The sequence below is a fragment of the Salmo trutta genome, unplaced genomic scaffold (assembly GCF_901001165.1).
Source record: "Salmo trutta unplaced genomic scaffold, fSalTru1.1, whole genome shotgun sequence".
NCBI lineage: Eukaryota > Metazoa > Chordata > Actinopteri > Salmoniformes > Salmonidae > Salmo > Salmo trutta.
Window position 1 is genome coordinate 817,912 of NW_021823488.1, and position 14,343 is coordinate 832,254.

A 14,343-nucleotide genomic window follows, 5' to 3' on the forward strand; every position below is an offset into this window, starting at 1 on the left:
ATCCAGCCAGGATGGGTTGTGCAGGGGTGCGTTCAAGACCGCCTGTGCGCATTCATGGCCCAGTATTTCCAGTTCCTGCCTCTCGTGCTGACCCGGAAGTGCGAACCCCTAGTCTGGCACGTCCAGTACCAGCACCACGCATCAGTCTTCCAGTGCGTAATCCCAGTCCTACTTGGCCGATTCCTGCTCCCCGCACTAGCCATGAGGTGCATGTCTCCAGGCTGATACCTCCAGTACCAGCACGACGCATCAGGCTTCCAGTGCGTCAGCTCAGTCCAGAGTATCCGGCGACAGTGTCCAGTCCAGAGTATCCGGCGACAGTGTCCAGTCCAGAGTATCCGGCTACAGTACCCCGTCATGAGTATCCGGTAAGAGTGTTAAGCCCGGAACCGAGTGAGACGGCCTACAGTTCGGAACCAAGGTAGACGGCCCACTGTGCAGAACCGAGTGAGACGGCCCACTGTGCAGAACCGAGTGAGACGGCCCACTGTGCAGAACCGAGTGAGACGGCCCACAGTTCAGAGAGAGGTGAATGGGTCTATAGTCCGGGACCGAGTGAGTCTGTCTGCGATCCGGGACCGAGTGAGTCTGTCTGCGATCCGGAACCAAGTGAGTCTGTCTGCGGTCCGGAACCGAGTGAGTTTGACTATAACTTTGAAGTGTGTGAGTCTGCCTACGACCCGGAACCGAGTGAATCTGCCTACGGTCCGGAGCCAAGCAAGTCTGCCTACAGTCTGGAGGGCAGTAGGCCTGTACCTGAGCCACCTCCAGTATAGGTGGGTTGGGGAGGGGGGTGTAGCACAGGTGTCGTTGTTGACGGCAGCCACCCTCCCTTCCTCCCTTTAGTTAAGGGGGATTTTTTTGGGGGGGGGATTTTGTTTATTAATATGAGGTGCATCCGGGGTCTGCACCTTTGGGGGTGGGGGTACTGTCATGTCCTGACCAGTATAAGGGTTAATTGTTATTGTAGTTTGGTCAGGACGTGGCAGAGGGTATTTGTTTTATGTGGTTCGGGGTGGTGGTTTGGTTAGTAGGGTGTTAGATTTATTATTTCCGGGTTTTGGGTTATGTTCTATGTTTTGTATTTCTATGTTCTATTTCTATGTTTAGGTTAATGGGGGGTTGGACTCTCAATTGGAGGCAGGTGCTTTCTCGTTGCCTCTGAGAGTCCTATATCTGGGTATGTGTTTGGGTTTTGTATTTTGTGGGTAGTTGTATTTAGCACTGCTGTGAGTATTAGCCTGTGAAACTGTCGGTCTGTCGTCTTTTTTTCTAGTTTTTTTCCGTATTCACATTTATTTAATAAATATAATGATGAACATGCAACCCGCTGCGCCTTGGTCCTCTCTTCACAACGACAGCCGTTACATTAACGATGCTCCATACGAATGTTTTAATGACGAACTTAGCTTTAAGATGCTTTTGGGAAAGCAGGCGCTGGATAAAAACAACTGCTAAATTCAAAACTAAATGCTATACATACAGATCTCATATTACTGTAATTAATAATTCATGTATAATTTGCACAGTTCTTTATTAAACGTAGTTCTTTGTACATTTGACTGTGTTAAACCTAGCAGTACTACTGATTTCTCTGAGAGGCAGATATATATTATTACTGTATTAAACCTAGCAGTACTACTGATTTCTCTGAGAGGCAGATATATATTATTACTGTATTAAACCTAGCAGTACTACTGATTTCTCTGAGAGGCAGATATATATTATTACTGTATTAAACCTAGCAGTACTACTGATTTCTCTGAGAGGCAGATATATATTATTTCTGTATTAAACCTAGCAGTACTACTGATTTCTCTGTGAGACAGATATATATATTATCACTGTATTAAACCTAGCAGTACTACTGATTTCTCTGAGAGGCAGATATATATTATTACTGTATTAAACCTAGCTGTACTACTGATTTCTCTGAGAGGCTGATATATATTATTACTGTATAAAACCTAGCAGTACTACTGATTTCTCTGTGAGACAGATATATATTATCACTGTATTAAACCTAGCAGTACTACTGATTTCTCTGAGAGGCAGATATATATTATTACTGTGTTAAACCTAGCAGTACTACTGATTTCTCTGAGAAACAGATATATATTATTACTGTGTAAAACCTAGCAGTACTACTGATTTCTCTGAGAGTGAGATATATATTATTACTGTATTAAACCTAGCAGTACTACTGATTTTCACTATGTGCAGGTTATATGACAATAGCTCTAGGCTGTTTTTAACCACTTCCGGTTGTCACAGGAAGTTCTTACTCAACACACGTTGTCTTTGGGGTAGACATAAACAGAATCCTGAATAAGAAGTCTCTACCTTAAGAATTGACTGAATGACACATGGTTGAGTTGCGTGATTTTCACTATCTGCAGGTGGCCATATGACAATAGCTCTTGGGTGATTTTAACAACTCCTGGAAGTGACAGATTTTGACTCATATTGAGTGAGCTATTTAAAAACACTTTTTCAACATTTCAAGATAGCAGTTAGTTCAGTTTGATCTTATTAAAGACAGCTGTATCATTTTTTTATTCATTTTGACATATTGTTTGGGACCACTTTTTTTGCTCTGTTTGAAGGCTGTCAGCTTCTTCTCAGGAAGAGAATCCCTTAGCCTTTCGACTAATTTTAGGTTAGTTCGACTAATTTTGGGTTAGTTCTCTCAAGAATAACTAACCCATCTCAACACGACAGAAAGTAAGACAGGGAAAGCCATCTCAACATGACAGAAAGTAAGACAGGAGAACCTATTTCAACATGACGGAGAGTAAAGTCAGTCAGGAGTCCCAGACCTTATCTTCTCTCAAGAAGATGTCTGGTAGGCCCATTTAAATACCTTTTTTGGACATTTCAAGATAGCAGATGTTTGAGTTGGGTCTATTAACACAGCTGTGAGTTGTTATTTTTTTCATTTTTTCATTTTTGACAAAATGAGCACTCCTGGAAGTGACAGATTTTGACTCATATTGAGTGATAAGACTGAGCTATTTAAAAACACTTTTTCAACATTTCAAGATAGCAGTTAGTTCAGTTTGATCTTATTAAAGACAGCTGTATATTCTTTTTTTTGACCCAAAAATATTCTATGTTCACGCCCACTTTTTTTGCACTATGTTTGAAGTCTGTCAACTTCTTGTCAGGAGGAGAATCACTTAGCCTTTCAACTAATTTTCAAATGATAGGATGCCTATTTAAAAACACTTTTTCAACATTTCAAGATAGCAGTTAGTTCAGTTTGATCTTATTAAAGACAGCTGTATCATTTTTTTATTCATTTTGACATATTGTTTGGGACCACTTTTTTTGCTCTGTTTGAAGGCTGTCAGCTTCTTCTCAGGAAGAGAATCCCTTAGCCTTTCGACTAATTTTAGGTTAGTTCGACTAATTTTGGGTTAGTTCTCTCAAGAATAACTAACCCATCTCAACACGACAGAAAGTAAGACAGGGAAAGCCATCTCAACATGACAGAAAGTAAGACAGGAGAACCTATTTCAACATGACGGAGAGTAAAGTCAGTCAGGAGTCCCAGACCTTATCTTCTCTCAAGAAGATGTCTGGTAGGCCCATTTAAATACCTTTTTTGGACATTTCAAGATAGCAGATGTTTGAGTTGGGTCTATTAACACAGCTGTGAGTTGTTATTTTTTTCATTTTTTCATTTTTGACAAAATGAGCACTCCTGGAAGTGACAGATTTTGACTCATATTGAGTGATAAGACTGAGCTATTTAAAAACACTTTTTCAACATTTCAAGATAGCAGTTAGTTCAGTTTGATCTTATTAAAGACAGCTGTATATTCTTTTTTTTGACCCAAAAATATTCTATGTTCACGCCCACTTTTTTTGCACTATGTTTGAAGTCTGTCAACTTCTTGTCAGGAGGAGAATCACTTAGCCTTTCAACTAATTTTCAAATGATAGGATGCCTATTTAAAAACACTTTTTCAACATTTCAAGATAGCAGTTAGTTCAGTTTGATCTTATTAAAGACAAATGAATCCACTGTGTCTGCCTTTCCACTGTGAAGACAGGTTCTACTGCCCCCTGCTGTCTGTTGATGGTACTACTACTAGACACAGCGGCAGAATAAATTAAACTAGACATTTGTTTTCATCTCAAAACCAGAGAGCAACCGCTGTCCGGTGAAGTCCACACAAAGCGTATTGCATGTAACCAAACAGTTAGGTGACCTGCAGCACGGTCAAAGCAAAATATATGTTTCAGACGTTTTAGGGACGACAAAACGACTATTGCTTTAAAACGACACAGAGAGTTCAGCACCTACAGTTACGATCTGTCTTTAATTTTGCCCTTATTTAAAACCATAAACTTGGATTAGCACAGCTAACACAGCTAGCACAGCTAACACAGCTAGCACAGCTAACACAGTTAGCACAGTTAGCACAGCTAAAACGGCTTACACAGCTAACACCGCTAACACAGTTAGCACAGCTAACACAGCTAACACCGCTAACACAGTTAGCACAGCTAACACAGCTAACACAGCTAGCACAGCTAACACAGCTAACACAGCTAACACAGCTAGCACAGCTAGCGCAGCTAGCGCAGCTAACACAGCTAACACAGTTAGCACAGTTAGCACAGCTAAAACAGCTAGCACAGCTAACACAGCTACCACAGCTTGCACAGCTACCACAGCTTGCACAGCTAGCACAGCTAACACAGCTAGCACAGCTAACACAGCTAGCACAGCTAACACAGCTAGCACAGCTAGCACAGCCAACACAATCAATGGAAGCCAAATGCTCACTGGCTTCCCTTGCCTTCAACGCTACGGGCAGCAACAATGTTATACTCTTTATGACCAGACAGCATCAGACAGGACTGAGACAGACTGTTTCACTGTCCAGACAGCATCAGACAGGACTGAGACAGACTGTTTCACTGACCGGACAGCATCAAACAGGACTGAGACAGACTGTTTCACTGACCAGACAGGACTGAGACCAACTGTTTCACTTATCAGACAGGACTGAGACAGACTGTTTAGACTGGTCATCTATGATATGTAGGTTATATACAGTACATTCTCTGTCCTGCTACTGGTAGGACTATAACATTATGTTGATCTGAACAGGTTTAGACTGGTCATCTATGATATGTAGGTTATATACAGTACATTCTCTGTCCTGCTGCTGGTAGGACTATAACATTATGTTGATCTGAACAGGTTTAAAATGGTCATCTATGATATGTAGGCTATAGCCGAGGTATAGACCTTGATCTGCATATCACTAACAAACTGCTATTATACATTATAACCTAGTCTACTTTACATAATATAACATCTCTCACTTGATGCAAAAAACCTTTCTGAATGGATCAACAATTTCCTCCTCAGATCAATCATGTCCGTTTTAGCCCTTCTGTCTATATTCTCAGATACGTTTAGAAAAGAACAGATTGAAAGACAATAAATAGTCTACTGTTAGTGAATACAAATACGTGTGAGACATGGCCTTGTGTTGCTGTACTGTCTATAACTACCTTAACAAACAGTGACTTATTATTATTATTATCATTATTATTATTATTGTTGTTGTTGTTCTGTCTATAACTACCTTAACAAACAGTGACTTATTATTATTATCATTATTATTGTTGTTGTTCTGTCTATAACTACCTTAACAAACAGTGACTTTTTATTATTATTGACAGTTACCATGGAGATGAAATGTCACAGCTACATGTTCATGTGATGCATTAAATCACCTGACTGTTTAGATATGCCTGTTAGTAAATGTTTTATTTCTCAAAGAGCTTATGAATAAATGAGAACAATTGACAATCAAGAAATAGTTGTCACTGTGTTAACCACAACCAACATGCTGGATCTCTGTTTAGGGGACAGTTCTCTAAAATGAGTCTCTCTGGGGAGAGAGAGGAGGGGGGCCCTGCCTCTAAAATGAGACTCTCTGGGACACATGACAACAAAGCTAAGAGGTAAGATGAAAATTTTATGAATAATTTATTAAGTTTATTTCCAAAATAAATTGTTATCTAAAGTTGAATGCAGTTACTGTAAATCTCTCTGGATAAGAGCATCTGCTAAATCAGGGGTTCTCAATCCGGGGTCTGTGGAGGTACTGCAGGGGCGCCACGGCACCCTGACTGTACTTGTTGCCATGTAAGACATTTGATAGAATTTTCACATGACATGACCACATTGCCTACTCTTGTCCGCGTTCTGGAACTGTCCACGTCCACGTCTGGTGTGGCGCCAAATATATTGTCCGGTTACGCGCAGAGTGGGCTGAGGTGATTTTGGGGAATAACGTTGAAGTTTATTGCTAAATTAGCTTTTTGCTTTACGGTCAGGGACAGTATGACTGTAGCCAGATCCTTTTCACTCTCTATCCTTGTTTCATTTTGTGGTTCTCCGGATTCGTCATCATCATCGAGACAGATGAACGACCTCACTCCACCTACAGTCCCATACCTCTTTACCTCCACCTACAGTCCCATACATCTATCACTCCACCTACAGTCCCATACCTCTTTACCTCCACCTACAGTCCCATACCTCTTTACCTCCACCTACAGTCCCATACCTCTATCACTCCACCTACAGTCCCATACCTCTTTACCTCCACCTACAGTCCCATACCTCTATACCTCCACCTACAGTCCCACACCTCTTTACCTCCACCTACAGTCCCATACCTCTTTACCTCCACCTACAGTCAATACCTCTTTACCTCCACCTACAGTCCCATACCTCTATACCTCCACCTACAGTCCCATACCTCTATACCTCCACCTACAGTCCCATACCTCTTTACCTCCACCTACAGTCCCATACCTCTATACCTCCACCTACAGTCCCATACCTCTATCACTCCACCTACAGTCCCCATACCTCTATACCTCCACCTACAGTCCCATACCTCTTTACCTCCACCTACAGTCCCATACCGCTTTACCTCCACCTACAGTCCCATACCTCTTTACCTCCACCTACAGTCCCATACCTCTATCACTCCACATACAGTCCCATACCTCTATCACTCCACCTACAGTCCCATACCTCTATACCTCCACCTACAGTCCCATACCTCTATACCTCCACCTACAGTCCCATACCTCTTTACCTCAACCTACAGTCCCATACCTCTATCACTCCACCTACAGTCCCATACCTCTATACCTCCACCTACAGTCCTATACCTCTACACCTCCACATACAGTCCCATACCTCTTTAACTCCACCTACAGTCCCATACCTCTTTACCTCCACCTACAGTCCCATACCTCTATACCTCCACCTACAGTCCCATACCTCTATCACTCCACCTACAGTCCCATACCTCTTTACCTCCACCTACAGTCCCATACCTCTTTACCTCCACCTACAGTCCCATACCTCTATCACTCCACCTACAGTCCCATACCTCTTTACCTCCACCTACAGTCCCATACCTCTATCACTCCACCTACAGTCCCATACCTCTTTACCTCCACCTACAGTCCCATACCTCTATACCTCCACCTACAGTCCCATACCTCTATACCTCCACCTACAGTCCCATACCTCTTTACCTCCACCTACAGACCCATACCTCTATACCTCCACCTACAGTCCCATACCTCTATCACTCCACCTACAGTCCCATACCTCTATCACTCCACCTACAGTCCCATACCTCTATCACTCCACCTACAGTCCCATACCTCTTTCACTCCACCTACAGTCCCATACCTCTTTACCTCCACCTACAGTCCCATACCTCTTTACCTCCACCTACAGTCCCATACCTCCACCTACAGTCCCATACCTCTTTACCTCCACCTACAGTCCCATACCTCTTTACCTCCACCTACAGTCCCATACCTCTTTACCTCCACCTACAGTCCCATACCTCCACCTACAGTCCCATACCTCTTTACCTCCACCTACAGTCCCATACCTCCACCTACAGTCCCATACCTCTTTACCTCCACCTACAGTCCCATACCTCTATCACTCCACCTACAGTCCCATACCTCTATACCTCCACCTACAGTCCTATACCTCTTTCACTCCACCTACAGTCCCATACCTCTTTACCTCCACCTACAGTCCCATACCTCTTTCACTCCACCTACAGTCCCATACCTCTATACCTCCACCTACAGTCCTATACCTCTTTACCTCCACCTACAGTCCCATACCTCTATCACTCCACCTACAGTCCCATACCTCTTTACCTCCACCTACAGTCCCATACCTCTATCACTCCACCTACAGTCCCATACCTCTATCACTCCACCTACAGTCCCATACCTCTTTACCTCCACCTACAGTCCCATACCTCTTTACCGCCACCTACAGTCCCATACCTCTTTACCTCCACCTACAGTCCCATACCTCTTTACCTCCACCTACAGTCCCATACCTCTTTACCTCCACCTACAGTCCCATACCTCTTTACCCTCCACCTACAGTCCCATACCTCTTTACCCTCCACCTACAGTCCCATACCTCTATCACTCCACCTACAGTCCCATACCTCTTTACCTCCACCTACAGTCCCATACCTCTATCACTCCACCTACAGTCCCATACCTCTTTACCTCCACCTACAGTCCCATACCTCTATCACTCCACCTACAGTCCCATACCTCTTTACCTCCACCTACAGTCCCATACCTCTTTACCTCCACCTACAGTCCCATACCTCTTTACCTCCACCTACAGTCCCATACCTCTATCACTCCACCTACAGTCACATACCTCTTTACCTCCACCTACAGTCCCATACCTCTTTCACTCCACCTACAGTCCCATACCTCTATACCTCCACCTACAGTCCTATACCTCTTTCCCTCCACCTACAGTCCCATACCTCTATACCTCCACCTACAGTCCCATACCTCTTTACCTCCACCTACAGTCCCATACCTCTATACCTCCACCTACAGTCCCATACCTCTATCACTCCACCTACAGTCCCATACCTCTATACCTCCACCTACAGTCCCATACCTCTTTACCTCCACCTACAGTCCCATACCTCTTTACCTCCACCTACAGTCCCATACCTCTATACCTCCACCTACAGTCCCATACCTCTTACCTCCACCTACAGTCCCATACCTCTATCACTCCACCTACAGTCCCATACCTCTTTACCTCCACCTACAGTCCCATACCTCTTTACCTCCACCTACAGTCCCATACCTCTATACCTCCACCTACAGTCCCATACCTCTTTCACTCCACCTACAGTCCCATACCTCTTTACCTCCACCTACAGTCCCATACCTCTTTACCTCCACCTACAGTCCCATACCTCTATCACTCCACCTACAGTCCCATACCTCTTTACCTCCACCTACAGTCCCATACCTCTATCACTCCACCTACAGTCCCATACCTCTTACCTCCACCTACAGTCCCATACCTCTTTACCTCCACCTACAGTCCCATACCTCTATCACTCCACCTACAGTCCCATACCTCTATACCTCCACCTACAGTCCCATACCTCTATCACTCCACCTACAGTCCCATACCTCTATACCTCCACCTACAGTCCCATACCTCTTTACGTCCACCTACAGTCCCATACCTCTTTACCTCCACCTACAGTCCCCATACCTCTTTACCTCCACCTACAGTCCCATACCTCTATCACTCCACCTACAGTCCCATACCTCTTTACCTCCACCTACAGTCCCATACCTCTTTACCTCCACCTACAGTCCCATACCGCTTTACCTCCACCTACAGTCCCATACCTCTTTACCTCCACCTACAGTCCCATACCTCTTTACCTCCACCTACAGTCCCATACCTCTATACCTCCACCTACATTCCCATACCTCTTTACCTCCACCTACAGTCCCATACCTCTTTACCTCCACCTACAGTCCCATACCTCTATCACTCCCACCTACAGTCCCATACCTCTTTACCTCCACCTACAGTCCCACACCTCTTTACCTCCACCTACAGTCCCATTCCTCTATCACTCCACCTACAGTCCCATACCTCTTTCACTCCACCTACAGTCCCATACCTCTTTACCTCCACCTACAGTCCCGTACCTCTTTCACTCCACCTACAGTCCTATACCTCTTTCACTCCACCTACAGTCCCATACCTCTACCTCCACCTACAGTCCCATACCTCTTTAACCTCCACCTACAGTCCCATACCTCTTTAACCTCCACCTACAGTCCCATACCTCTATACCTCCACCTACAGTCCCACACCTCTATACCTCCACCTACAGTCCCATACCTCTATACCTCCACCTACAGTCCCATACCTCTATCACTCCACCTACAGTCCCATACCTCTTTCACTCCACCTACAGTCCCATACCTCTATCACTCCACCTACAGTCCCATACCTCTTTACCTCCACCTACAGTCCTATACCTCTTTACCTCCACCTACAGTCCCATACCTCTTTACCTCCACCTACAGTCCTATACCGCTTTCACTCCACCTACAGTCCCATACCTCTTTACCTCCACCTACAGTCCCATACCTCTATCACTCCACCTACAGTCCCATACCTCTTTACCTCCACCTACAGTCCCATACCTCTTTACCCTCCACCTACAGTCCCATACCTCTATACCTCCACCTACAGTCCCCAAACCTCTATACCTCCACCTACAGTCCCATACCTCTTTACCTCCACCTACAGTCCCATACCTCTTTACCTCCACCTACAGTCCCATACCTCTTTACCTCCCCCTACAGTCCCATAACTCTTTACCTCCACCTACAGTCCCATACCTCTTTACCTCCACCTACAGTCCCATACCTCTTTACCTCCACCTACAGTCCCATACCTCTTTACCTCCACCTACAGTCCCATACCTCTTTACCTCCACCTACAGTCCCATACCTCTATCACTCCCACCTACAGTCCCATACCTCTTTACCTCCACCTACAGTCCCATACCTCTATACCTCCACCTACAGTCCCATACCTCTTTACCCCCACCTACAGTCCCATACCTCTATACCTCCACCTACAGTCCCATACCTCTATCACTCCACCTACAGTCCCATACCTCTATACCTCCAACTACAGTCCCAATCCTCTATCACTCCACCTACAGTCCCATACCTCTATACCTCCACCTACAGTCCCATACCTCTTTACCTCCACCTACAGTCCCATACCTCTATACCTCCACCTACAGTCCCCATACCTCTATCACTCCACCTACAGTCCCATACCTCTATACCTCCACCTACAGTCCCATACCTCTATCACTCCACCTACAGTCCCATACCTCTTTACCACCACCTACAGTCCCATACCTCTTTACCTCCACCTACAGTCCCATACCTCTATCACTCCACCTACAGTCCCATACCTCTTTACCTCCACCTAAAGTCCCATACCTCTTTACCTCCACCTACAGTCCCATACCTCTTTACCTCCACCTACAGTCCCACACCTCTTTACCTCCACCTACAGTCCCATACCTCTTCACCTCCACCTACAGTCCCATACCTCTTTACCTCCACCTACAGTCCCATACCTCTATACCTCCACCTACAGTCCCATACCTCTTTACCTCCACCTACAGTCCCATACCTCTATCACTCCACCTACAGTCCCATACCTCTTTACCTCCACCTACAGTCCCATACCTCTATCACTCCACCTACAGTCCCATACCTCTTTACCTCCACCTACAGTCCCATACCTCTATCACTCCACCTACAGTCCCATACCTCTTTACCTCCACCTACAGTCCCATACCTCTATCACTCCACCTACAGTCCTATACCTCTTTCACTCCACCTACAGTCCCATACCTCTATACCTCCACCTACAGTCCTATACCTCTTTACCTCCACCTACAGTCCCATACCTCTATACCTCCACCTACAGTCCCATACCTCTTTACCTCCACCTACAGTCCCATACCTCTATACCTCCACCTACAGTCCCATACCTCTATCACTCTACCTACAGTCCCATACCTCTATACCTCCACCTACAGTCCCATACCTCTATACCTCCACCTACAGTCCCATACCTCTTTACCTCCACCTACAGTCCCATACCTCTTTACCTCCACCTACAGTCCCATACCTCTTACCTCCACCTACAGTCCCATACCTCTTTACCTCCACCTACAGTCCCATACCTCTTATCACTCCACCTACAGTCCCATACCTCTTTCACTCCACCTACAGTCCCATACCTCTATACCTCCACCTACAGTCCCATACCTCTTTACCTCCACCTACATTCCCATACCTCTTTACCTCCACCTACAGTCCCATACCTCTATCACTCCACCTACAGTCCCATACCTCTATACCTCCACCTACAGTCCCATACCTCTATCACTCCACCTACAGTCCCATACTCTATACCTCCACCTACAGTCCCCCATACCTCTTACCTCCACCTACAGTCCCATACCTCTTTACCTCCACCTACAGTCCCATACCTCTTTACCTCCACCTACAGTCCCATACCTCTATCACTCCACCTACAGTCCCAAACCTCTTTACCTCCACCTACAGTCCCATACCTCTTTACCTCCACCTACAGTCCCATACCGCTTTACCTCCACCTACAGTCCCATACCGCTTTACCTCCACCTACAGTCCCATACCTCTTTACCTCCACCTACAGTCCCATACCTCTTTACCTCCACCTACAGTCCCATACCTCTATACCTCCACCTACAGTCCCATACCTCTTTACCTCCACCTACAGTCCCATTCCTCTTCACCTCCACCTACAGTCCCATACCTCTTTACCTCCACCTACAGTCCCATACATCTTTACCTCCACCTACAGTCCCATACCTCTTTACCTCCACCTACAGTCCCATTCCTCTATCACTCCACCTACAGACCCATACCTCTTTCACTCCACCTACAGTCCCATACCTCTATACCTCCACCTACAGTCCCATACCTCTATACCTCCACCTACAGTCCCATACCTCTTTACCTCCACCTACAGTCCCATACCTCTATACCTCCACCTACAGTCCCATACCTCTATCACTCCACCTACAGTCCCATACCTCTATACCTCCACCTACAGTCCCATACCTCTATCACTCCACCTACAGTCCCATACCTCTATACCTCCACCTACAGTCCCATACCTCTTACCTCCACCTACAGTCCCATACCTTTTTACCTCCACCTACAGTCCCATACCTCTTTCACCTCCACCTACAGTCCCATACCTCTTTCACTCCACCTACAGTCCCATACCTCTATACCTCCACCTACAGTCCCATACCTCTTTACCTCCACCTACAGTCCCATACCTCTATCACTCCACCTACAGTCCCATACCTCTTTACCTCCACCTACAGTCCCATACCTCTATACCTCCACCTACAGTCCCATACCTCTTTACCTCCACCTACAGTCCCATACCTCTTTACCTCCACCTACAGTCCCACACCTCTTTACCTCCACCTACAGTCCCATACCTCTATACCTCCACCTACAGTCCCATACCTCTTTACCTCCACCTACAGTCCCATACCTCTTTAACCTACCCACCTACAGTCCCATACCTCTATACCTCCACCTACAGTCCCATACCTCTATACCTCCACCTACAGTCCCATACCTCTATACCTCCACCTACAGTCCCATACCTCTATCACTCCCCTACAGTCCCATACTCTTTAACCTCCACCGTACAGTCCTATACCTCTTTACCTCCACCTACAGTCCCATACCTCTTTACCTCCACCTACAGTCCCGTACCTCTTTCACTCCACCTACATCCCCATACCTCTATACCTCCACCTACAGTCCCATACCTCGTTTACCTCCACCTACAGTCCCATACCTCTTTACCCTCCCCCTACAGTCCCATACCTCTATACCTCCACCTACAGTCCCATACCTCATACCTCCACCTACAGTCCATACCTCTTTACCTCCACCTACAGTCCCATACCTCTTTACCTCCACCTACAGTCCCACACCTCTTTACCTCCACCTACAGTCCCATACCTCTTCACCTCCACCTACAGTCCCATACTTCTTTACCTCCACCTACAGTCCCATACCTCCACCTACAGTCCCATACCTCTATACCTCCTCCTACAGTCCCATACCTCTATACCTCCACCTACAGTCCCATACCTCTAGTACCTCCACCTACAGGTCCCATACCCTCTATCACTCCACCTACAGTCCCCCATTACCTCTTTACCTCCCCCCCTACAGTCCCATACCTCTATCACTCCCACCTACAGTCCCAGACCTCTTTACCTCCAACTACAGTCCCATACCTCTTTACATCCAACTACAGTCCCATACCTCTTTACCTCCACCTACAGTCCCATACCT

General features: G+C 45.9%; 1 protein-coding gene across 1 annotated transcript in view; it reads left to right on the plus strand.

Moving 5' to 3' along the window:
* LOC115191155 (uncharacterized) overlaps nucleotides 1–14,343 on the plus strand; it is a 50,742-nt gene that overhangs the window by 22,857 nt on the left and 13,542 nt on the right. The window contains exon 7 of the mRNA XM_029749110.1: nucleotides 5,893–5,991. Within this exon, the coding sequence (XP_029604970.1) occupies nucleotides 5,893–5,991 (99 nt within the window). The remainder of the gene's footprint in view (nucleotides 1–5,892; nucleotides 5,992–14,343) is intronic.